The 25,881-nt window shown below is 52.0% G+C and overlaps 1 protein-coding gene across 1 annotated transcript; it reads right to left on the bottom strand.

Moving 5' to 3' along the window:
• TSKS (testis specific serine kinase substrate) lies at positions 1-24,961 on the bottom strand. The gene is made up of 11 exons (XM_039466359.2): positions 24,741-24,961; positions 23,559-23,787; positions 6,682-6,777; positions 6,403-6,486; positions 5,747-5,830; positions 4,857-5,167; positions 3,660-3,854; positions 2,704-2,877; positions 1,839-1,974; positions 374-498; positions 1-245 (listed from the first exon to the last, which is right to left on the bottom strand). The coding sequence occupies exons 1-11, from the start codon at positions 24,908-24,910 to the stop codon at positions 89-91; spliced, it is 1,761 nt and encodes a 586-aa protein (XP_039322293.1). The 5' UTR covers positions 24,911-24,961; the 3' UTR covers positions 1-88.
• Between the last annotated feature and the right edge of the window lie 920 nt (positions 24,962-25,881).

The raw sequence follows: 25,881 nt of genomic DNA, 5'->3' as shown, positions 1-25,881 counted from the left end.
GCATAGAGGTAGTGCATGGTGTGTGGGCAATTCACTAGTCCTCTGGTGCCAAAAAGGAGATGGAATTCATGCCAGCATGAGGGATCATTTATTGTTCAGGGGCTGGGCCCCCATGTTTCGGGGGGGTTCCCGCACTGCTGCCTCCCCCCATGGTTCCCGTGGACCCCTCAAGTGGCAGGTTGCTGAGCTGATCATGGAGCGAGCACATCTTCAAGTGTAGATAGTCCAGAGTGGCCATCTTCTCCCTGTCATGACGGTCAGTGGGGAGGTGATGCTGGCATGGCTGGGTGCGGGGGTGTTGGAGCGGAAGCAGAGGTCAGGCCCTTGCCCGCAGCTCTCACCCTCCTCCCACGCCCTCAGCCTCCTTCCTCACTCCGGCTTCATCTTGTCTGTCAGCAGCAGGTTCTTGGCTCGCATGGCCTCGTCTTGGGCCAGCCGAAGGGTGGAGCTCAGGGCCTCCGCTCTGACGTGTTTGGCTAAGGCCTGGCGCTCCAGCTCCTGGGGAGAGGAGCGTAGGCGCAGCTGGGCTTGCTGGACTAGGCTAGGGGTGGAGGGGGAGCTGGATTGTGGAGGGCAAAGGGTTGGGTTCCCTGGGGACCACATTTCTCCCACAGAGTTTCCCATCATGCCTTGAGCTTGAGACCGACCCCAGCATCCCACAGTGTAGGTCTCCGGATTCTGTTGTGGACTAAGCCTGTGCCTGTCCTATTGTCTGTCCCTGACCTATGTCCCAGCAAGCACGAAATCAGTGTCTGTCATCTGTCTCCTAAGCTCATGAACTATCCTACATTTGATATGTGTATGTGCCCCAGTATCCTACCACATGGTGACCTTCTACATCCCATAATTTAGAAGAGCCCACATCTCCCTATTAGACCAGCACCTTTAACACACAAGTCCTGGCTGGGTGCGGTGGCTCACACCTGTAATCCCAGCACTTTGGGAGGCTGAGGCAGGTAGATCACTTAAGGTCAGGAGTTCAAGACCAGCCTGGCCAACAGGGTGAAACCCTGTCTCTACTAAAAGTACAAATATTAGCCGGGCGTGGTAGCGCGTGCCTGTAATCCCAGCTACTCAGGAGGCTGAGGCAGGAGAATCACTTGAACCTGGGAGGTGGAGGTTGCAGTGAGCCGAGATGGCACCAGTGCACTCCAGCCTGGGTGACAGAGTGAGACTCAAACCAGTTCTTAGTGTCCTGGTTCTCTGTGTCCCACCACACCAAGCCCCATGTCCTCAAGTATTAGTCCTATAGCTCCACCACATCAATGTCCCACGGTGCCTCACTTGTCCGTCTCACCCACACAACAGAATCCCACAGTACATTAGGTCGACATCCCATAATACAGTGCACTGGGGCTCAAGTTCCACCAACCACTGGGCCGAGTGTGTTGCGCAATGCCCATTTCCCGCAACGCATCAGCTAACGGGGACCTACAGTCACTGGGTTCTGGCTCCCCTCTATATATCTGACCCCAGTGATCTTGTACAAGGCACTATCGCTCTAAAAGCTTAGAGAAAATCAGACCTATGTTCCATGAAGCTTTAGACTGGTGCCTGTCTCGTGTCCCGCAATGCACTAGATCCGATGTCCCATCATGCTTTGGGCTCAAGTCCATCTTCCAGGGTTTCATGATTGGCCTGTGACTCACTCATCACCAAACTGCTTGCCTGTCCCCCCATGCATTAGGGCCAAGTCCTCCCTCCCCCAGTGCCTGCTGCTCCCAGCTCAGCCCTTCCCTTCCTGCCACACACCAGCAGTACCCTTGAGGCCAGGGCTCCCCTCCCCTTGCCCCGACAGAACAGTAAAATGGGACATGGTGGCCCATATTCCCTGGTACCAGAATCTTCTTGTGTAGCCTCTGACAGCTGGGACAGGCAGGAGCCAGGCCCCTCTGCTTCACCTCGTCCACTAACGGGGTCAACGCGCGGTCCAGCAGCTGCTGCAGGGACTCCGTGGACAACTGCGACCCCTGGCTGAGGGAGGGGTGGTCACCAGATAAAGAGGCCCAGCACCAACTTCGAATGCCCCAAGCTCACCTGTGCAGCCTCCACTTGGCCCCGTTTCCACTATGCACCCTATGCAACCTTCCTAGCATGCACTGGGAAGTTTGCATCGTAGGATGCTACACTGCACCAGCTGTCCCTTGGTTTTCACGGTGCTCTGGGGATCACTATTCCATTTTTTTTTTTTTTTTTTTTGATGGAGTCTTGCTCTGTCTCTAGGCTGGGGTGCAGTGGCACGATCTCCACTCACTGCAACCTCCACCTCCTGAGTTCAAGCGATTCTCGTGCCTCAGCTGCCCGAGTAGCTGGGATTACAGGCACATGCCGCCACACCCCAGCTAATTTTTGTATTTTTAGTAGAGATGGACTTTCACCATGTTGGCCAGGCTGATCTCCAACTTCTGATCCCAAGTGATCTGCCTGTCTTGGCCTCCCAAAGTGCTGGGATTACAGGCGTGAGCCAGTGCACTCTGTACCAAGTTTCTCTTGAGTTCCACAAGACACTGATTTTACCTCGCAGAGAGGGAAGAAATGAGGCTTCCATCGTGCAGCAGAACAGGCTGGTCCTACCATGCACTGGGATGCCTTGTCTCCCACAATGAACAACGCCCCCCACTTCACTAATGCCCCATCTCCTTCCATATCTCCTTTAATGTTCTATCCACATAAGGCTCCCAGAGGCAGGCCCAGCCCTGTTACCTGGCACAGCGAGCACAGTTGCCTTGGTGGGACCGATCCAGGTTCATGGAGAGGTCAGGCCCTCTTCGAGAGTTCTGAAATTGCCGCCCGAACTCCTCCAGAATGGGTTTCAGTGGGCCCAGCCCTTCCAGTTCGCTCCTCAGTGAAGCCACAGACACTGCTGACCGCTCCACCCTGGGGCATGAGTAACCAGTGTGGCCAGGTGGCCTCGAGTGGTATAGCCCCTGCAAGACTCCACCCATTGTTACCCGCCATTTGTGTCTATGGAGACTCTGGTCTGGAACCTTCCACCCTGCCCACCCCTGTTTGCTCTGACTGGTCTCATTTTTTTGTGTTTTATTTTATTTATTCACTATATTGAGACAGGGTCTCGCCCTGTTGCCCAAGCTGGAGTGCAGTGGCCTCATCATAGCTCTCTGAAGCCTTGAACTCCGGGGCTCAAGTGATCACTCCTGCCTCAGCCTCCTGAGTGGCTAGGACTACCAGGGTGCCACACCACACCATTCCCAGCTGATTTTTAAACTGTTTGTAGAGATGGGGGGTGGGCCGGTCTCTGCTATGTTTCCCAGGCTGGTCTTGAACTCCTAGCCTCAAGTTATCAGCTGCCTCACCTCGGCCTTCCAAAGTGCTGGGATTATAGGCATGAGCCACCACTGGGCCACCTTTAGTAGCTTACTGTTTGGAATGCCTCTCCCAGTTCTCTAATTGGCTTTCCCAGATCCCACGTGACCCCACCCTTTGCCCTTTTAAGGTGTAGCCCACACCCTTTTCAAATTGATTTCACCCGTCGGGCCTAATTAGGGCTGATGCGACCCTTCCTGCTCTCTAACTGGCGTTTCCCCATGTCGGTCTGTGTTCCGGAATGCCCCGCCATAGCTGATTGGCCTACCCCTTTCCCTCAAGGCCCCGCCCTCGGGTTGAGATCGCGCTGCCCTTTCGGTCTTCCTGGTCCTTACATCGTGCACAGCTCATCCGCCCGACCTCGCAGCTCCTGCAAGCCTCGCGCCGTCTGCGCCTGCTCGCGCTGTGCCCGTTCCCACTGGCCTAGGAAGCCGTCGACCCTGCCGCCGAGGCCCCCGAGCAGCCGCAGGGCCTCCTGCACCGCCCCTTCCTCCTGACGCCACCGGGCAGTCAGCGAGGACACCTCTCTCCTGGAGAGGCAGAGGGAGGGAATGGGTCGGAGCTAGGCTTGGACAGACCGCCACTTGCCCCCACGAGATAGATGGGACAGGACTCGCCTATCTCGCCCCACTGAGACCACGCGTGTGGCTGCAGACTCACCCAGGTCTCCAATTTTCTTGCAACCTCAGTTTGGTGAAATCTGGTCGTGTCCTCCAGTGCCCGGCCTTTATCCCCTTCCTTTATTGGCCATCCTAACCTTCCCTGGGCAGGTCCCTAGCCTCTACCTGGGCTCCTCCACACTGCTCCTGCAAGGCACTGCCCACCACACTCTGCCCCACTTGGTGCCTCCAGGACCACTCCGAAGCCCCGCCAACCAAAGTTTCACCAGGTCTAGACCTGCCTCCCAGCAGCCCAGAACTAAAAAATTCATTATTCCGACAGTCCCTTGCTCAGGTCATTGCCGTCGGGGCGCTCCCTCCTCTGCTGTTGGAGACCCCAGCCTTGTCGCCCACTCCCTAACATCTTTGAAGCTCCTCCCCTGTGTCCTCGCTGCCGCAGGTCCTGGAGACTCCGCCCATGTCCCCACCCACCTCAGCCAACCGAGGCTCCACCCATTCCGCGCCCACCGCATCTCCTGAGACTCCGCCCATGTCTCCACCCACCTGTTCCTAGAGGCTCCACCCATGTCCCCCACTCACTTCAGCTCCTTGAGGCTCCACCCATGTCTCCACCCACCTAACTTCCTCGAGGGTCCACCAATGTCCCCGCCCACCTCAGCTCCTTGAGGCTCCACCCATGTCCCCACCCACCTCAGCTCCTCGAGGGCCCACCAATGTCCCCGCCCATCTCGGCTCCTAGAGGCTCCACCCACGTCCCCGCCCACCTTAGCTCCTCGAGGCTCCACGCTTGTCCCCGCCCACCTCAGCTCCTCGAGGGCCCACCAATGTCCCCACCCATCTCAGCTCCTCGAGGCTCCATCCCTGAGTCCCCGCCACCTCGTTTTCGACGCTCCGCCCCTAGGTCCCGCCCACCTCAGCTCCTCGAGGCCGGTGAACACCTTCTGCAATTCCTGCTCGCTCACGTGGGGGCCCTCCCCTGCCCGAGGCCCCATACCCCAGGCTCCTGGGGCCAGGCTGCGTGGCCGCGAGGGTTCGTGGGGACTTCCTGGCGGGCCGGGGCAGCCCTGGGGCGTGGCGGCGGGGCCCAGGCAGTTCCTGGAGAGGCCAGCCTCCGGCTTCTGCTTCTGCTCCAGCTTCTGCTTCTGCTCCGGCTCCTGCAGCTCGGCCTCCTGCCGTCGCGGCGTCTCATCCTGCAGATGCTGCTGGAGGTAGCGCAGCTTTTCCTGGGCGGTAAGGGAGGACGGGGTCACAGTGTCCAGCCGCTTTCCTCCTGCAACCACCTCCACCCCCAAATCCACTCCAGTACTCCCCGAGATTGGAAGTAGACGCCTGTGGGGACAGGATGCTGGGAAGTCCTGCTTGCTGTCATTAGGGAGGGGAGGCACCATTTGAGGGCCAGCTGGACTCCAATTCCCAGTAACGTCCCACAGCCTGCCTCCAGGGGTCAAATACCAGTCCCAGCCACTTAGCAAGAACGACTGAAGCTTTCTCAGTATTTTGTTGGAAAATGAGTGGGAATGTGGACAGAACAGGCCTTCTCACTTGAAGTACAGCTCGAGTCTCTTTCTGGGACCTGAATGGGGCTGCAGGGTGTTGGAGTCCCCCGCACATCTGGGCGTTGGAGCCTCATTTGCATCCCTTTTATTAGTGGGTTCTAAAGATGACCATGTGCACAAAGGGGCAGTGTGGTGGTGGTGTCCGGGCAGAGTTCCACCTAAAAGTGTATCTCAAGTTTCTTGTGTGTCTGACCTTCTACCACAAATCCTGGGACCGCCCCCACCCAACCCCGCCCCAGCCCTTACCTCCAGCAGGGCAGAATTCTGCTTCAAGACGTTGGTTTTGATTTCAGCATCTTCCACAGACCGGGTCACCATCCAGCAGTTCTCCTGGGTCAGACACCAGGGCGAGGGCCCTGCCTTCCCATTTCAGTTCTGCCTCCCTTCCCTTAGCCTGCCTATTTCCATTCAGGCTCCAGGCCTCCCAGCCCCTCAATACACGACACATTCGCCCATTTCCTTGGCTAAAGGGATGGCTGCCTCCCACCTCTCATGGGTCCCATTGCTACCCTCTTCCCCTCCCCCCACTTTTTTTTTTTTTCTTGAGAGTGAGTCTCACTCTATGGCCCAGGCTGGAGTGCAATGGCGCAATCTCGGCTCACTGCAACCTCTGGCTCCCTGGTTTAAGTGATTCTCCTGCCTCAGCCTCCCGAGTAGCTGGGATCACAGGCGCCCACCACAACACCTGGCTAATTTTTGTATTTTCAGTAGAGATGGGGTTTTACCATGTTGGCCAGGCTAGTCTCAATCTCCTCACCTCAAGTGACCCACCCACCTCAGCCTCCCAAAGTGCCAGGATTGCAGGTGTGAGCCACTGAGCCCGCCCTCCTCCCTTCCTCCTCCCGCCCTCTTCTTACTCCCATTCCCCCCTCCCTACCCACTCCTGCGTCCCAGCGGCTCACCTTGAGTTGAATGCAGTACCCCTCCAACTCTTCTGCCTCTTGCCGCCTTCTCTCCAGATTCTCGCTCAGCACGGAACACTTACTCTGGCGCATGGAAGGAGGGGAGTTAGCCAAGGGCTCGAGGGGACAGCCCATGGGAAAGAAGATCTGGGCCTGGGAAGGTTCCTCTCCTTTCTGAGCCTCAAGCTCCCTAACTGAGATATGGGTGCTGGAGGCAGGTTCCAAGAAGGGACTTGGCCCTGGAGGAAGAGCCGGTGTTGGCCATGGGGGTCCTCACACCTGCAGGGTCTGCACATGCTGGTTAACCCGAGTGGTCTTTTCCTTCAAGCTGGTGATGGAGTCTTTGGCACGGACCAATCCACTGTTGACCCCACTCTGGGGAAAAATGGGAGACAAGTGAGTTAGTGGGTGTGTGGGGGCAAGCCCCAAGCCCAAGAAGAATTCCGGAACTGGGAAGCTGTGTTTACACCTTGATTTTGCCCTGGAATGGCTGTGTGACTTGGAGTCAAGAGCTGCACCTCTGATTCTTAGCATTCCTGTGCAGTGAACCCAGGGGGGTAAACTACCTTTCTTTATGGTGGCCTGGGAGAAAACTAAGCAGGATCCAGGAGAGAATGGGGGTTGGAAGTGGGCTGCTCCGACACGTGGGGGAAGAAGGATGGACTCAATCAAACACTGAGTTAAGTAACCTGGGGTGCTAGGCGCAGGGGCTCACTTTGGTAATCTCAGCACTTTGGAAGGCGGAGGTGGGTGGATCACTTGAGGTCAGGAGTTCAAGGCCAGCCTGGCCAACATGGTGAAACCCCATCTCTACTAAAAATACAAAAGTTACCTGAGCGTGGTGGTGCATGCCTTGAATTCCAGCTACTTGGGAGGCTGAGGCAGGAGAATTGCTTGAACCTGGGAGGCAGAGGTTGCAGTGAGCTGATACTGCACCACTGCATTCCAACCTGGGCGACAGAGCAAGTCTCTATCTAAAAGAAAAAAAAAGTCCTTGGGTCCGCAGCATAAAGATAAACTGTGAAAACACATGCTCTACCTTTCTCTCCAGGACCTGGTTAATTACAAAGGAAGCCACCTTTCAGATATGAGCACTTGCTGTGTACTAGGCCAAGCACCTGTCGTCTCTTTTATTCTTCACAGCGACACTTCTTGAAGTTATTTGGCCCATTTTACAAGTGAGACACATGGGTCGCAGAAACGGGACGTCCCTTGTCTTCCCAGGTCCGTAGCACATTAGGTGACTTCATCAGAATTTAGATTCAGAACCCTTGTTTTAAACCACGACACCGTGTGGCCTCTGATCATCATGACTTTATATCACATCAAATGTTTTATGATTCCTGCCAATCTGTGGTTCACGAGGGGTGCATGTGGCAGGATCCATTCTCCCAGCTTGGCCAGATATAGAAGGCTTAGCCTGGCACATGGCTGCCCAAACAGAGAACTACATTTCCCAGGATCCCTTACAGCTAGGTGTGGCCATGTGACTAAGTTCCGGCCAATGGAATGTGAGTGGAAATAATGTTGCCAATTTATTTTGGTGGGCTGTGGGGGTGTCTCTCACTATTACCCTGGCTGGTGTGGCGTGGTGCTATCATTGCTCACCAACTCGGGCTCAGCCTCCTAAGTAGCTAGGACTATAGGTGCTTGCTACCAGGCATGGTAGCAAAATTTTAAAATTTTTGGTATAGATCGGGTTCCCTGTGTTACCCAAGCTGGCCTCAAACTCCTAGGCGCAAGTGATGTTTTTTTTTTTTGTTTTTTTTTTAAATAGAGACGGGGTTTCACCATGTTGGCCAGGCTGGTCTCAAACTCTTGACCTCAGGTGATCTGCCCCCTCAGCCTCCCAAAGTGCTGGGTTTGTAGGTGTGAGCCGCTGTGCCCAATCTCAAGGGATCCTGCTTTGTCTGCCTCCAAAAGTGTTGGTCTTACAGGCATGAGCCACTGCATCCAGCCTTTTTCTTTCTTTTTTTCCTTTTTTTTTTTTTTTTTTTACTTTAGCCTAGATCATTACTTGGATCATGCAGAATTATAGTCAATTTCTGAGTCATCCCTTAAAGGAAGGGTATGAGAACTTTCCGTTTTTCTCTCATTTCACTGGAGGGCACAATTCAGGGCTGCCTTGCACCAGCAGATAGAGGACACAAGGAAACAGAAGGAGCCTGAATCCTTCACACTGAAGCCACCATACTCCATTCCAACCACCTGTGAAGACTTTCAGGGTGAGACATTACATCTTCTGTGTTATTCAAGCTGTGTTATTTTGTGCCTTTTTGTTACAGTAGTCAAATGTATAACTTCAATAACATTGACTTTTTTTTTTTTTTTTTTTTTTTGAGACCGAGTCTCACTCTGTCGCCCAGGCTGGAGTGCAGCAGCGTGATCTTGGCTCACTACAACCTCTGCCTCCCGGGTTCAAGCAATTCTCCTGCCTGAGCCTCCAAAGTAGCTGGGACTACAGGCGTGTGCCACCACACCTGGCTAATGTTTTTAATATTTTTAGTAGACATGGGGTTTCACCATGTTGGTCAGGCTGGTCTCGAACTCCTGACCTCAGGTGATCCGCCCGCCTCAGCCTCCCAAAGTGATAGGATTACAGGTGTAAGCCACTGCACCCAGCCAACATTGTTATTTCACACTTGAAGGAAAAGAGACCCAGGGAGCCCTCTGGCAGCTCGTTATGACCAGTTCCAGCCAGTGGAAGGGAGGTGGGCAGTGGTCCATGTGTGGAAAAGCTAAGCATGGTCTTGTCCCCTGTTCCCTGTGCTTAATGGCTGGAAGGCAGGGATGAGAGCAACTGTGTAGAAACGGCGGAGCAGCCAGAACACAGAAGCCTGTACACTGCTGCATTTGAAGAGCAGAGCTCCTGTGATTATTGAGCCTTTTTATTTTTATGTTTTATTTTTATTTTTATTTTATTTATTTATTTTTTATTTTTATTTTTAGACAGAGTTTTGCTTTTGTTACCCAGGCTGGAGTGCAATGGCGCGATCTCGGCTCACCGCAACCTCCGCCTCCTGGGTTCAGGCAATTCTCCTGCCTCAGCCTCCTGAGCAGCTGGGATTACAGGCATGCACCACCATGCCCAGCTAATTTTTTGTATTTTTAGTAGAGACGGGGTTTCACCATGTTGATCAGGATGGTCTCGATCTCTCGACCTCGTGATCCACCCGCCTCGGCCTCCCAAAGTGCTGGGATTACAGGCTTGAGCCACCGCGCCCGGCCTTTTTTTTTTTTTTTTTTTTTTGAGACGGAGTTTCGCTCTTGTTACCCAGGCTGGAGTGCAATGGCGCGATCTCGGCTCACCGCAACCTCCGCCTCCTGGGTTCAGGCAATTCTCCTGCCTCAGCCTCCTGAGTAGCTGGGATTACAGGCACGCACCACCATGCCCAGTTAATTTTTTTTGTATTTTTAGTAGAGACGGGGTTTCACCATGTTGACCAGGATGGTCTCGATCTCTTGACCTCGTGATCCACCCGCCTCGGCCTCCCAAAGTGCTGGGATTACAGGCGTGAGCCACCGCGCCTGGCCCATGTTTTATTTTTTTAAGATGGGGTTTCACCATGTTGATCAGGCTGGTCTTGAACTCCCGACCTGAGGTGATCTGCCCGCCTTGGCCTCCAAAGTGCTTGGATTACAGGCTTGAGCCACCACGCCTGGCCTATTGAGCCTTTTATATGTAAAAAAATTAAAAAATGCCCAGTTCTCTTGGTTTCTCTAACGGTTGCTGAATACACAAAGAGAAAGAGAGAACAAGTTTCTTCCCTTGTAAGATGGGGCAGCAACGCATTTCTTACATGATTGCTCTGGGGAACAAGTATGATAAGAAATACTGTATCCATAATTGGAGCACTTTGGGAGGCCAAGGTGGGCAGATCACCTGAGGTCGGGAGTTTGACACCAGCCTGACCAAGATGGAGAAACCCTGTCTCTACTAAAAATCCAAAAAAAAAAAAAAAAAAAAAAAAAAATTAGCTTGGCGTAGTGGCACATACCTATAATCCCAGCTACTCGGGAGGCTGAGGCAGGAGAATCATTTGAACCGGAGAGGTGGAGGTTGCAGTGAGCCAAGAATGTGCCCTGTACTCCAGCCTGGGCGGCAAGAGTGAAACTCCGTCTCAAAAAAGAAAAAGAAAAATACTGTATTCAGTTGACATCAGCAAAATGGTGGATTAAGAAATTCAGGCTGGGAACGGTGGCTCACAAATGTAATCTCAGCACTTTCGGAGGCCAAGGCGGATGGATCATTTGAGGTCAGGAGTTCAAGACCAGCCTGGCCAACGTAGTGAACTGCCGTCTCTACTAAAAATACAAAAATTAGCTAGGTGTGGTCGTAGGCGCCTGTAATCCCAGTGACTTGGGAGGCTGGGGCAGGAGAATCGCTGGAACCCGGGAGGTGGAGGTTGCAGCGAGCCGAGAGGACTGCACTGCACTGCAGCCTCGGCGACAGAGTGAGACTCCATCTCAAAAGGCGGAAAAGAAAAGTAATTCCCGCGCCGGGCGCGGTGGCTCAAGCCTGTAATCCCAGCACTTTGGGAGGCCGAGGCGGGTGGATCACGAGGTCAAGAGATCGAGACCATCCCGGTCAACAAGGTGAAACCCCGTCTCTACTAAAAATACAAAAAACTAGCTGGGCATGGTGGCGCGTGCCTGTAATCCCAGCTACCCAGGAGGCTGAGGCAGGAGAATTGCCTGAACCCAGGAGGCGGAGGTTGCAGTGAGCCAAGATCGTGCCATTGGACTCCAGCCTGGGTAACAAGAGCGAAACTCCGTCTCAAAAAAAAAAAAGCAAAAATTAGCCAGGTACGGTGGTGCATGCCTGTAGTCCCAGCTACTCGGGAGGCTGAGGCAGAAGAATTGCTTGAACCTGGGAGGTGGAGGTTGCACTGAGCGAAGATTGTGCCACTGCACTCCAGCCTGGGTGACTGAGTGAAACTCTGTCTCAAAAACAAAAACAAAAAACTGCGTGGCACCTCCTTGCACCCACTCTTGCCAGGGGATAGGCTGGCTCCATCGCCTTCTGCTATGAGGCCCTCACCAGAAGCTGAGCAGATGTTGGCACTATGCTTATCAGACAGCCTGTAGAACCATAAGCCAATTAAGTCTCTTTTGTTTACACCCAGCCTCAGGAATACCCAGCCTTGAATATACCTTTGTAGCAATACAAGAATTGAGTAACACGGAGTGGGAGAGGGAATATTTGTTAAAAAAAAAAAAAAAAAAAAAATTACAGGCTGGGTGCAGTGGTTCATGCCTGTAATCTTAGCACTTTGGGAGGCTGAGGTGGGCGGATCACAAGGTCAAGAGATCAAGACCAGCCTGGCTAACGTGGTGAAATCCCGTGTCTACTAAAAATACAAAAATTAGCTGGGCGTGGTGGTGTGTGCCTCTAGTCCCAGCTACTTGGGAGGCTGAGGCAGGAGAATTGCTTGAACCTGGGGGGCGAAGGTTGCAGTAAGCCAAGATCATGCCCCCACACTCCAGCCTGACGCCTGGTGACAGAGTAAGACTCTGTCTCAAAAAAAAAAAAAAAAAATTACAGTTGATTTCAATGTTGCTATTGCCTGAAGCCATGGATAACAGTTGGGGGTAAACAGTGAGAAAGAAAAAGTCTTAAAAAAATAAAAAATAGGCTGGACGTGGTGGTTCAAGCCTGTAATCCCAGCACTTTGGGAGGCCGAGGCGGGTGGATCATGAGGTCAAGAGATCGAGACCATCCTGGTCAACATAGTGAAACCCCATCTCTACTAAAAATACAAAAAAAGGCCGGGCGCAGTGGCTCAAGCCTGTAATCCCAGCACTTTGGGAGGCCGAGGCGGGTGGATCACGAGGTCGAGAGATCGAGACCATCCTGGTCAACATGGTGAAACCCCGTCTCTACTAAAAATACAAAAAATTAGCTGGGCATGGTGGCGCGTGCCTGTAATCCCAGCTACTCGGGAGGCTGAGGCAGGAGAATTGCCTGAACCCAGGAGGCGGAGGTTGCGGTGAGCCGAGATTGCGCCATTGCACTCCAGCCTGGGTAACAAGAGCGAAACTCCGTCTCAAAAAAAATAAATAAACAAACATAAAAATAAAAAATAAAAAACGGAGAAAAAAAGAAAAAAAAAGAAAGAAAAAATCTTAAAAGGAAATCTGACAGAGACATCTGTAGCAGCTTTGGAATGGTCCAACAGATTCCCAGGAAGGTAGAAAGCCGTTGGCCTGTGTAGAGTTGTGCACATGCGTGGGAAAGTTCTGAGAAGGCCCCAGGCTTTTCTCCCCTGGCTGACCTTGAAACTCTGTGCAAGCTGCAGAGGCCGGAAGGGAAGGCTAAGGCAGAGTTGTGAACTGTCTGCGTGTTAAAGGTGTGCCTCATCAGGCACACTGAGCCGTCTGGCAAAGGCTAGAAGATTTTGTTGTTGTTCCGGTTTAAGGAAATCTCTCTCCAATCATTAGGTAACCACTAAAATCAGAGAACAGAGACCTCAGTGGCCAAACATGACAAAGAACACAGATATTACAGAAATAGTTCAGAAAAGTCTCTTTTTAAAAATGCAACTACAGGCCAGGTGCGGTAGCTCACGCCTGTAATCCCAGCACTTTGGGAGGCCAAGGTGGGCGAATCACCTGAAGTCAGGAGTTCAAGACCAGACTGGCCAACATGGTGAAACCCTGTCTCTACTAAAAATTATAAAAATTAGCTGGGCACAGTGGCTCATGCCTGTAATCCCAGCTGCTTGGGAGACTGAGGCAGGAGAATTGCTTGAACTGGGACCCTGGAGGCAGAGGTTGCAGTGAGCTGAGATCTCGCCACTGTACTTCAGCCTGGGCTACAGAGCGAGACTCCATCTCAAAAAAAAAATAATAATAATAATAATAGCTGGGGGCAGTGGCATGTGCCTATAGTCCCAGCTACTCTGGAGGCTGAGGCTGGAGGATCGCTTGAGCTCAGGAGTTCTGGGCTGTAGTGCGCTATGCTGATCAGGTGTCCACACTAAGTTCGGCATCAATATGATGACCTTCCGGGAGCGGGGGACCACCAGGCTGCCTAAGGAGGGGTGAACGGGCCCAGGTCAGAAATAGAACAGGTTAAAACTCCCATGCTGATCAGTAGTGGGATTGCACCAATGAATAGCCACTGCACTCCAGCCTGGGCAACATAGCAAGACCCCATCTCTAAAATAATAATAATAATAATAAAGGTAGGGCATAGTGGCTTGTGCCTGTAATCCCAGCACTTTGGGAGGGCAAAGCAGGTGGATCATGAGGTCAGGAGTTCAAGACCAGCCTGGCCAAGATGGTGAAACCCCATCTCTACTAAAAATACAAAAAATAGCTGGGCGTGGTGGCAGGTACCTATAATCCCAGCTACTCGGGAGACTGAGGCAGAGAATTGCTTGAGCCAAGATCATACCACTGCACTCTAGTCTGGGTGACAGAGCAAGACTCCGTCTCAAAATAAAAAAAATAATAATATTAAAATAAAATTAGCCAAGCTTGGTAGTATACACCTGTAGTCCCAGCTACTCAGAAGGCTGAGACAGGAGGAGCCCTTAAGCCTGGGAGTTAGAGGCTTTAGTGAACCACGATCATGCCACTGCACTGTGGCCTGGGCAACAGAGCAAGATCCTGTTTTAAATAATAACATAAACAAAAATAGGGAGGCTGAGGTGGGCGGATCACGAGGTCAAGAGATCAAGACCAGCAGGGCACGGTGGCTCACGCCTATAATCCCAGCACTTTGGGAGGCCAAGGTGAGTGGATCACTTGACATCAAGAGTTTGAGACTAGCTGGCTAACATGGTGAAACCCCATCTCTACTAAAAATCCAAAAATTAGCCAGGCATGGTGGTGCACGCCTGTAATCTCAGCTACTGGGGAGGCGGAGGCAGGAAAATTGGTTGTACTTGGGAGGCGGCAGTTTCAGTGAGCCAAGATCATGCCACTACACTGGAGCGTGGGTGACAGAATGAGACTCCATCTCAAAAGAAAGAAAAAGAAAGGAAGAAGGAAGGAAGGAAGGAAGGAAAGAAGGAGAGAGAGAGAGAAAGAAAAGAAAGGAAGAAAGGAAAGAAAGGCCTGTTTCCATCAAAATAGTTATAAGGTGTGCAAAGAAACAAAAACTATGGCCCATACAATTGAGGGCAAACAATCAATGAGGAATAACTATTCCAGAGTCGGGTGGCGGGGCAGATTTGCACTTACTCGGCAAAGACTTTAAAGCAGCTATTTTATTTTTATTTTTTATTTTTTTTGAGACGGAATTTCACTCGTTACCCAGGCTGGAGTGCAACGGCGCCTTCTTGGCTCACCGCAACCTCCGCCTCGTGGGTTCAAACAATTCTCCTGCCTCAGCCTCCCAAGTAGCTGGGATTACCGGCACATGCCGGCACACCCAGCTAATTTTTTGTATTTTTAGTAGAGACAGGGTTTTACCATGTTGACCAGGATGGTCTCGATCTCTTGACCTCGTGATCCACTTGCCTTGGCCTCCCAAAGTGCTGGGATTACAGGTGTGAGCCACCACGCCCTGCTAAAGCAGCTATTTTAAATATGTTCAAAGTGTTAAAGGAAACCATTCCTTTTTTTTTTTTTTTTGAGACGGAGTTTCGCTCTTGTTACCCAGGCTGGAGTGCAATGGCGCGATCTCGGCTCACCGCAACCTCCGCCTCCTGGGTTCAGGCAATTCTCCTGCCTCAGCCTCCTGAGTAGCTGGGATTACAGGCACGCACCACCATGCCCAGCTATTTTTTTTTGTATTTTTTTAGTAGAGACGGGGTTTCACCATGTTGACCAAGATGGTCTCGATCTCTTGACCTTGTGATCCACCCGCCTCGGCCTCCCAAAGTGCTGGGATTACAGGCTTGAGCCACCACGCCTGGCTAATCTTCCTATCTCTTAAAAAACAATAAGAAGGCTGGACCTGTGACTCACACTTGTATTCCCAGCACTTTGGGAAGTCAAGGTGGGAGGATCACTTGAGCCTAGGAGTTTGAGACCATCCTGGAAAACAAAGACCCCCATCTCTAAAAAGAAAAATGAAAATAAAAACATTTTAAAAATAGTCAATCCTATTAATCATTAAAAAAATAAAAAAGCCGGGAGCAGTGGCTCAAGCCTGTAATCCCAGCACTTTGGGAGGCCGAGGCGGGTGGATCACAAGGTCAAGAGATCGAGACCATCCTGGTCAACATGGTGAAACCCCGTCTCTACTAAAAAAATATACAAAAAATTAGCTGGGCATGGTGGCGCGTGCCTGTAATCCCAGCTACTCAGGAGGCTGAGGCAGGAGAATTGCCTGAACCCAGGAGGCGGAGGTTGTGGTGAGCCGAGATCGCGCCATTGCACTCCAGCCTGGGTAACAAGAGCGAAACTCCGTCTCAAAAAAAAAAAAAAAAAAAAAAAAAGGCCGGGCGCAGTGGCTCATGCCTGTAATCCCAGCACTTTCGGAGGCCAAGTTGGGCGGATCACAAGGTCAAGAGATCAAGACCATACTTGGGAGGCTGAGGCAGAAGAATCGCTTGAACCCAGGAGGCAAAGATTGCAGTGAGCCAAGATTGCACCACTGAACTCCAGCCTGGTGACAGAGCAAGACTCAGTCTCAAAATAATAATAATAATAATAATAATAATAATAAAAGAATTGGTCAGGTGATGTGGTTGACACCTATAATCCCAGCACTTTGGGAGGCTGAGGTGGGCAGATCACAAGATCAGGAATTTGAGACTAGCTTGGCCAATATGGTGAAACCCCATCTCTATCAAAAAAACAAAATTTAGGAGTGGTGGCACACACTTGTAGTCCCAGCTTCTTGGGAGGCTGAGACAGAAGAATTGCTCTAACTCCGGAGGTGGACGTTGCAGTGAGCTGAGATTGTGTATCACCACACTCCTGCCTGAGTGACAGAACAAGACTCCATCTCAAAAAAAAAAAAAAAAAAAAAAAAAAATTGACAATCCATTTCAAAGTGCTGAAAAATAGGAGTAGTTTCTAACTCAGGAAATATTTATTTGACAGTATTTCCCTGATACCAAACAAGACATCACAAGAAAAGAAAACTACAGACAAATATCCTTGATGCATATAGTCACAAAAGTCCTCAACAAAATACTAACAAACCAAATCCAGCAGCATGTAAAAAGGATTATACATCGTGACCAAGTGGGAACGATCCCAGGAATGCAAGATTGGTTCAGCATACTAAAATCGATCAGTGACTGGGTGTGGTAGCTCATGCCTGTATTCCCAACAATTTGAGAGTCTGAGACAGGAGGATCACTTTAGGCCAGGAATTCTAGACCAGCCAGGTCAACATAGTGAGACTTCATCTCTACAAAAAAATTGAAAAATTATCTGGGTGCGGTGGCATGTACTCGTGGTCTCAGCTCCTTGGGAGGTTGAGGCTGCAGTGAACTCTGATGGTACCACTGCACTCCAACCTGGGCAACAGAACAAGACTCTGTCTCTAAAAATAAACAAATGTTACCTATCATATTAATAGAATAAAAGGGAGCCGGGCGCGGTGGCTCAAGCCTGTAATCCCAGCACTTTGGGAGGCCGAGGCAGGTGGATCCCGAGGTCGAGAGATCGAGACCATCCTGGTCAACATGGTGAAACCCCGTCTCTACTAAAAGTGCAAAAAATTAGCTGGGCATGGTGGCACGTGCCTGTAATCCCAGCTACTCAGGAGGCTGAGGCAGGAGAATTGCCTGAGCCCAGGAAGCGGAGGTTGCGGTGAGCCGGGATCGCGCCATTGCACTCCAGCCTGGGTAACAAGAGCGAAACTCCGTCTCCAAAAAAAAAAAAAAAAAAAAAAAAAAAATAGAATAAAAGGGAAAACGACATGATCATGCCAGTAGATAAAAAGCTTTTGACAAGATAAAACACCTGCTCATGAAAAAAACCCTCAACAAACTAGAAAGGAAATTCCTCATCCCAATAAAGGGCAGCTACAAAAATCACACAAAATGTGATGATTTAAAATGTGTCCATAAATTCTTTGACATTCTTTTAAAATGTAGAGCCTTATTTGCCTCACTTGAGTATGAGCTGGACTTAGTGACTCACACCCAGAAAATAGAATAAGACAGGCCGGGCATGGCGGCTCATGCTTGTAATCCCAGCACTTTGGGAGGCCGAGGCGGGTGAATCATATGAGGTTACGAGTTCAAGACCAGCCTGGCCAACATGGAGAAACCCTGTCTCTACAAAAATTACCTGGGAATGGTGGTGCACGCCTGTCATGCCAGCTACCCAGGAGGCTGAGGTGGGACAATTTCTTGAACCCGGGAGGCAGAGGTTGCAGTGAGCCGAGATCACACCACTGCAGTCCAGCCTGGGTGACAAAGTGAGACTCTGTCTCAAAAATAAAAAATAAAAACAAAATAGAATAAAGTAGAATCCACGATATGTGAGGTAAGAGACTGCTTCGTGAGAGGAACGTTTCTTTTTTCTTTTTTCTTTTTTTTTTTTTTTTCAGACGGACTCTTTGCTCTCTTGCCCAGGCTGGAGTGCAATGGTGTGGTCTTGCCTCACTGCCCCATATAGCAAGGAACTGAGACCTCCAGGCAAGGGCACGTGGGTGCCCCATTTTGGTAGCACAACCTCCAGACCCAGTCCAACCTTCGGATGTCTGCAGCCCCAGCCAAAATCTTGAGTGAAATCTTGGGAGATACCCTGAGCCAGGACCACCCTGCCGAGCCCCTCTGGGTTTGTTGTTTGAAGTTTTGGCATAATTGGTTTCACGGTAATAGAAAGCATTTCACAAAGTGACAAAGTGTCTTTCTTTCTTTCTTTTTTTTTTTTTTTTTTGAGACGGAGTTTCGCTCTTGTTACCCAGGCTGGAGTGCAATGGCGCGATCTCGGCTCACCGCAACCTCCGCCTCCTGGGTTCAGGCAATTCTCCTGCCTCAGCCTCCTCAGGAGCTGGGATTACAGGCACGTGCCACCATGCCCAGCTAATTTTTTGTATTTTTAGTAGAGACGGGGTTTCACCATGTTGACCAGGATGGTCTCGATCTCTTGACCTCGTGATCCACCCGCCTCAGCCTCCCAAAGTGCTGGGATTACAGGCTTGAGCCACCACGCCCGGCCCCCAGCTAATTTTTTGTATTTTTAGTAGAGACGGGGTTTCACCATGTTGACCAGGATGGTCTCGATCTCTTGACCTCGTGATCCACCCGCCTCAGCTTCCCAAAGTGCTGGGATTACAGGCTTGAGCCACCGCGCCCAGCCACAAAGTGTCTTTCTAACCTGAAGACTCAGAACGTCTTGGGTTTCCTGTGAGTAATTGTTCTGAAAATCAAGGCAATAGGTCCTGGGTTCAGCTAATGTCTCCCAGCAGCTAGCTGTATGACCTCAAGGAGGGACTTCACCTCTCTGTGCCTCTGCTTCCCTACCTGTGAAATGGAGACATAACTAATAGCTACCTTCACAGGGTTCCCATTGGCCTTCCTCCTACCTGGAAACTGTCACTCTCTCAGCCAGGATCTCCGTCACCACCTGGGTCTCTGTCCCTGCCCAGCCCCTGTGTCTGTTCCTTCTCTCTCTGGGTCTCTGTCTCCCCCTGATTCGGCTCTGTCCCTTACCTCTCAGAGTCTCTGACTTTTTTTCACTTAGTCTGTGCCCTTCTACTCTTAAGTCTCTGTCTGCCTTTTTTTTTTTTTTTTTTTTTTTTCTGAGACAAAATCTTACTCTGTCTCCCAGGCTGGAGTGCAGTGGCGCCATCTCAGCTCACTGCAACCTCCATCTCCCAGGTTCAAGTGATTCTCCTGCCTCAGCCTCCCAAGTACCTGGGATTACAGGTGCCTGCCACCATACCTGCCTAATTTTTGTATTTTTAGTAGAGATGGGGTTTTACCATGTTAGCCACACTGGTCTTGAACTCCTGACCTTGTGATCTGCCCACCTTGGCATCCCAAAGTGCTGGGGTTACAGGCATGAGCGACTGTGCCCAGCTTTCTTTTTCTTCTTCTTCTTTTTTTTTTTTTGAGATGGAGTCTCCCTCTGTCACTCAGGCTGAAGTGCAGTAGCACGATCTCAGCTCACCTCCACCTCCACCTCCTGGATTCAGGGGATTCTCCTGCCTCAGCATCCTGAGTAGCTGGCATTATAGGCATGCACCACCACGCCTAGCTAATTTTTGTATTTTTAGTAGAGATGGGGTTTCACCATATTGGCCAGGCTGGTCTTGAACTCCTGGCCTCAAGTGATCCACCCACTTCAGCCTCCCAAAAGTACTGGGATGGCCAGGCTCGGTGGTTCACACCTGTACTCCCAGCACTTTGGGAGGCAGAGGCGGGCGGATCACCTGAGGTCAGGAATTCGAGACCAGTCTGACCAACATGGAGAAATCCTGTCTCTACTGGAAATAGAAAATTAGCCGGGTGTGGTGGGAAATGCCTGTAATCCCAGCTACTCGGAGGCAGAGGTTGCAGTGAGCCGAGATCGCGCCACTGCACTCCAGTGTGGGAACAAGAGCAAAACTCTGTCTCTCAAAAAAAAAAAAAAAAAAAAAAAAAAATGTGCTGGGACTACAGGCGTGAGCCACCTTTCCCAGCCTGGATCATCCCTTCTTCCATCTCTGAGTCTCCATCTCTCTCATACTGGACCAATCTCTTCCTCCCTCCAGAGCCTCTGTTCCTCAACCCTCTGAGTGTCTTTCCTTCTCTCTCTGGGTCTCTGTTCTCCTCTCTCTCAGTCTCTCTCCTAATCTCTCTGGGTCTGTGTCCCCCTCTTTCTGGGTCTCTGTCCTCCTCTCTTGATCTCTGTCCCACTTCGTCTCTGGGTCTCCATCCCCTCTCTCTTGGGTCTCTCCACCTGTCCCCGCCTTCTCTCTGGGTGCAGCTCAGGTACTGGGTGCTGGTTTCCGCTCCTGCAGCCGCCCTCGCCTCTCCAGCACGCATCCAAGGTCAGTCCTTTTTCCATTCCACAGAGAAGGAACTTGAAGCCCCTGAGAGGCTGGCAGTCCCCTGCAGCCCCACAGCGAGCTGGCGGCCGTGCCAGACCTCAATCCTCGCTGCCTGGGGCACTTTCTCTGGCTTCACGATCCACTGGGGGATGTGACTCAGAAATAGCTCTGGTGGGAGGCAGACGGCTGCAAGTGCTGCCCGAGAGACACTCCCTGCGATGGGGGGAGAGCTCTGCCGTCTGGGGGAGGAGGTGTCTCCCAGGCATCCTTCCCAGCCCCGACTCCGCCCTCTTCTCTTCCCTGCAGCAGCCCCTCCTTCCCTGGACCCTTGCCCAGCCTCCTCTCCTGACTCAGTGTCTCCCCTTCAGACATCCCCCGCTCAGCCTAGGGCAGTCCTGGGGAGAGAAAGGCTTTTGCATTAGTGACAAGAGCAGCACCCTTCTTATCCCGGTCCCGCTTCTTACGAGCTCTCCAACCTTGACCTTGTGGAGGTTACTACACTGCTGTCTACCTTAGTGGAGTATTTTTTTTTCTTCCTGAGATGGAGTTTCGTTCTTGTCTCCCAGGCTGAAGTGCAATGGCACTGTCTCGGCTCACTGCAACCTCCACCTCCTGGGTTCAAGCGATTCTCCTGCCTCAGCCTCCCGAGTAGCTGGGATTACAGGCACGCGCCACCACACCCGGCTAATTTTCTGTATTTTTAGTAGAGATGGGGTTTCACCATGTTGACCAGGCTGGTCTTAAACTCCTGACCTCAGGTGATCTGCCTGCCTTGACTTCCCAAAGTGCTGGGATTACAGCTGTGAGCCACCGCGCTGGGTCCTTAGTTGGTTTTTTTTAGAGGCAGGGACTCTAGGGTCTCCTTCTGTTGCCCAGGCTAGAGCACAGTGATGTAATCACAGCTCACTGCAGCCTTCAATACCTGGGGTCAAGCCATCCTTCTGCTTCAGCCTCCTGAGTCGCTGGGACTACAGGCCTGCACTGCTGGACCGCTTCAGTCCCTTTTCTCAGTTTCTTTTTTCTTTTTCTTTTTCTTTTTTTTTTTTTTTTTTGAGACGGAGTTTCGCTCTTGTTACCCAGGCTGTACTGCAATGGCGCGATCTCGGCTCACCGCAACCTCCGCCTCCTGGGTTCAGGCAATTCTCCTGCCTCAGCCTCCTGAGTAGCTGGGATTACAGGCACACGCCACCATGCCCAGCTAGTTTTTAGTATTTTTAGTAGAGACGGGGTTTCACCATGTTGACCAGGATGGTCTCGATCTCTCGACCTCGTGATCCACCCGCCTCGGCCTCCCAAAGTGCTGGGATTACAGGCGTGAGCCACTGCGCCCGGCCCCCTTTTCTCAGTTTCTAACTGCGTAATGATACCAGTTCCCTTAGAGAACTTTACAGAGACAAAAACAAATTTCCCACCGTAAGGGATGTGGCACAGCACTTGGCTGGAGCTCAGTAAATGGAACGGAGCCAAAAGCCCGAATTGTTGCTCTCTCCCTCCTGAACCCACGCTGGCTCCCCACTGCTGTCAGGAAAATGCCCATGTCACTCAGTTTATGTGGCCCGTGCCCTCCCCTTCCACCAGCCTCCTCTCTCTCACATACCACACACCAGCTGCAGGGACCACGTTGAAGCTACCTGTCCTATTCTGGGCTAGTTTCATTTCCTGTCCCTCTGCACATGCTGTCGTGCTGTTCCTGGGAGCTGGGACACCTTTCCCTGTCTTCTGTCTGGGGACTACTTTACTTATCTTCAAGATCCAGTTTGTGGCCAGGTATGGTGGCTCACACCTGTAATCCCAGCACTTTGGGAGGCCGAGGTGGGTGGACCACCTGGGTTCGGGAGTTCAAGACCAGCCTGACCAACATGGAGAAACCCCATCTCTCCTAAAAATACAAAATTAGCTGGGCATGGTGGCAGGTGCCTGTAGTTATAGCTGCTTGGGAGGCTGAGGTGGGAGGATCACTTGAGGCTGGGGAGGTCAAGGCTGCAGTGAGCCATGATTGTGCCTGGGCAGTCAGGCTGTCACTCCAGCCTGGGCAACAGAGCAAACCCAGTCTCAAAAAAATAAAAAAGAAAAAGAAATGTGTTTAGCTGGGGGATGGTGGTGTCCACCTATAGTCCCAGCTACTTGGGAGGTCAAAGCAGGAAGATCGCTTATGTCCAAGGGTTTGAGGTTGCAGTGAGCTATTATCATACCACTGCACTCCAGCCTGGCCATCAGAGTGAGACCCTGTCTCAAAAAAGAAAATGAAAAAAAATAAATAAATAAATAAAACAAAGAGAAAGAGAGGCCGGGTACAGTGGTTCACACCTGTAATCCCAGCACTTCGGGAGGCTGAGGCGGGTGGATCACCTGAGGTCAGGAATTCGAGACCAGCCAGGCCAACATGGCGAAACCCCATCTTTACTAAAATACAAAAATTAGCCAGCTGTGGTGGCATGCCTGTAATCCTAGCTACTTGGGAGGCTGAGGTGGGAGAATCACTTGAACCTGGGAGGCGGAGTTTGCACTGAGACAAGATCGCGCCACTGCAATCCAGATTGGTCACAGAGTGAGACTCCATCTCAAAAAAGAAAGAAATAAAAGGAGATATTTGTTAAAAAGAACAAATGTGGCTGGGCACAACGGCTCACACCTGTAATCCCAGCACTTTGGGAGGCTGAGGCCTGAGAATTGCTTGAATCCAGGAGTTCAAGACCAGACGGGCCAACATTGTGAGACCCTGTCTCTATAAAAACATTAAAAAAAAATTTGCCAGGTGTGTGCCTGTGGTCCCAGCTACTGAGGTCTGAGAGGGGAGGATCCTTTGAGCCCAGGAGCTGGAGGCTGCCAGACTGGGAACTCCCCAAGGGCAGGATTACTGCTGATTCCTGAGCCCAGCCTCATTGGGAACATCTGGGAGTGACTGTATGAACTAAAGACTGACACCCAGGCCAGGCGCGGTGGTTCATGCCTGTAATCCCAGGACTGTGGGAGGCCGAAGTGGGCAGATCCCTTGAGCTCAGGAGTTCGAGACCATCCTGGGCAACATGGTGAGACTGTCTCTGAAAAAAAAAACAAAAAACAAAAAAACCCACCAACTTCCAGATTCACTGCTGGCTGTCAGGAAAGGAGGAGGCAGATCCTTGTTAGTTCCTCTGGGTCTCAAAAAGTGACCAGAACGTTCATATTCCAAATCCCAAACACCTCACCCTGTCCTAAGTATTTGCTACCAGCACCTGGAGGGCCTCGGTGTTCCCCAGAGGGTGGTGTGGGGGCCCCTCACCAGGATTTCCGAGATGTCTGGGTCATCCGGAACCCAGGGCAGGTTGGGGGAGGCAGGGGGCCCAGCCAGCGCGAGTTGGCCGCTGAGGTCTTCCACTGTTGAGTCTGTCCCGGAGGAGTCGGTGGGCTCCATGGCGGCCAGGTTGAGCAGTGACACATTGGTGCAGGCTGACGACCGTTTGAGGTTCAGGCACCAGTGCATGGGCTGGTGGGCCATCGGGGGCTCCACCCTGCAGAGGAGAAACAGGCAGAAGGTCAAGACGCAGCCCCCGGTGGTCGGGCCCCTCCTGCCCTCCTTTCTGCATGGCTCATCCCCTGCGACTCCACCCTCACTGCTACCTGTTTCTCCCGTCTCTGTCTCTGCTGCCTACTTTCTTTCTTTCTTTTTTTTGAGATGCAGTCTCGATCTGTCGCCCAGGCTGGAGTGCAGTGGTGCACTCAGCTCCCTACAACCTCCGCCTCCCAGGTTCCAGCAATTCTCCTGCCTCAGCCTCCCAAGTAGCTGGGATTACAGGCCTGCACCACCACGCCCAGCTAATTTTCTATTTTTAGTAGAGACAGGGGTTTCTGCATGTTGGTCATGCTGGTCTTGAACTCCTGACCTCAGGTGATCTGCCCGTCTTGGCCTCCCAAAGTGCTGGGATTACAGTGTGAGCTGTCGCCCAGGCTGGAGTGCAGTGGTGCTGTCTTTGGCTCACTGAAACCTCCACCTCTTGGGTTCAAGTGATTCTCCTGCCTTAGCCTCCTGAGTAGCTGGGATTACAGGTGCACGCCACCACAGCCCACTAATTTTTGTATTTTTAGTAGAGAGGGTTTCACCATGTTGGCCAGGATGGTCTCTATCTCTTGACCTTGTGATCGGCCTGCCTCGGCCTCCCAAAGTGCTGGGATTACAGGCAAGAGCCACCGCGCCCGGCCCCACTGCCTACTTTCTTCTTCATTCACTAGCCTCCCTTCTTCCCTCCCCACTGGCTTTTTCTTCCCTCCATTCATCCCCACTACCTTCTTCTTCCTCTCTATCTCCCTGCTGCTTTTTGTCTCTTTTCACTGCTGTCCTCTTTCCTGCCCGCCACCCGCTGGCTTTTCCCCCTCCCCTTCCTCCAGCACCCACAGTGGGACTCCTGCTCTGTTGGAGGCAGTGCTGGGCGTTAGAACCATCCCCGGCAGGGTGCGACAAACCCACCCGTGGAACGACACGGCCTTCTTTTTCTTGGGGATCCCCTTGCCCGGGCTGGTAACCCCCCGGGGAGCCTCAGGGACTAGCTGGGAGCAGCTCTCAACCCCCGCGGGGGTGTCCCCAGCCTCATGGATCTCTTTGGACTGCCAGATCGTCTTCACCACCACGCTCGCCATGGCGTGGGGGTCTGGCTCCCAGGGGCTCCTTCCTCTGAGACTTCCCACCTATTCTAACCACAGACCCTCAGGGTTCACTGTCCTCTCAGCCTGTCTCACAAAGGACCCAACCACTGGGCCCCCATGAGTAGGGGTGCACGGGGTAGGGAGAGGTGCTGGCCCGGGTCATCCCCACAGTGTTCTCAGTGGACTCCTCCGGTTCAGGATTCCAGTTCTGTGCCCAGCGTGACACCCCCCACCACCAGCCTTCAGAGCGCCAGGCTCCAGTGAATGGACTCATGCTAGTTCGTAACTTGCAATGGGTTGGTCCACAGGTTCTTGGGAGAAGCCCAACTTCCCTCTTCCCTTAGACTAAGCCTGGGGTCGCCCAGCCCCCTGCACTTGGACTTGATTCTTCATGTAGCATCCTGGATTTGATGCTTGCCTGGGGTCTGGGAGGAGACTGTGGTGGAAGAAGACTGAGATCCAGACGCTGACCTGGAGACTCTCACATCCTATGGGGCATTGGGGTCGGGGAAAAGGCAATGTACAGGTAGCTTAACAAGAGACAGCTAGGGGCGGTGGGCCTAGGGCTTGGGGTGGAAGGTGCGGAGGAGAGGAAGGTGGAGTGTTGGGCAGGAGAGCGGGTGGCTCCACCCCTCCCCCATTTATTTATTGTTTTCTTTCTTTCTTTATTTTATTTTATTTATTTTTTTTTTTGAGACGGGAGTTTCGCTCTTGTTACCCAGGCTGGAGTGCAATGGCGCGATCTCGGCTCACCGCAACCTCCGCCTCCTGGGTTCAGGCAATTCTCCTGCCTCAGCCTCCTGAGTAGCTGGGATTACAGGCACGCGCCACCATGCCCAGCTAATTTTTTTGTATTTTTAGTAGAGACGGGGTTTCACCATGTTGACCAGGATGGTCTCGATCTCTTGACCTCGTGATCCACCCGCCTCGGCCTCCCAAAGTGCTGGGATTACAGGCTTGAGCCA

Source organism: Saimiri boliviensis, chromosome 14 (assembly GCF_048565385.1).
Source record: "Saimiri boliviensis isolate mSaiBol1 chromosome 14, mSaiBol1.pri, whole genome shotgun sequence".
In the NCBI taxonomy this organism is placed as follows: Eukaryota; Metazoa; Chordata; class Mammalia; order Primates; family Cebidae; genus Saimiri; species Saimiri boliviensis.
Note: the sequence above shows the minus strand (reverse complement) of the source record. Positions and strands in the feature narration are given on the sequence as shown.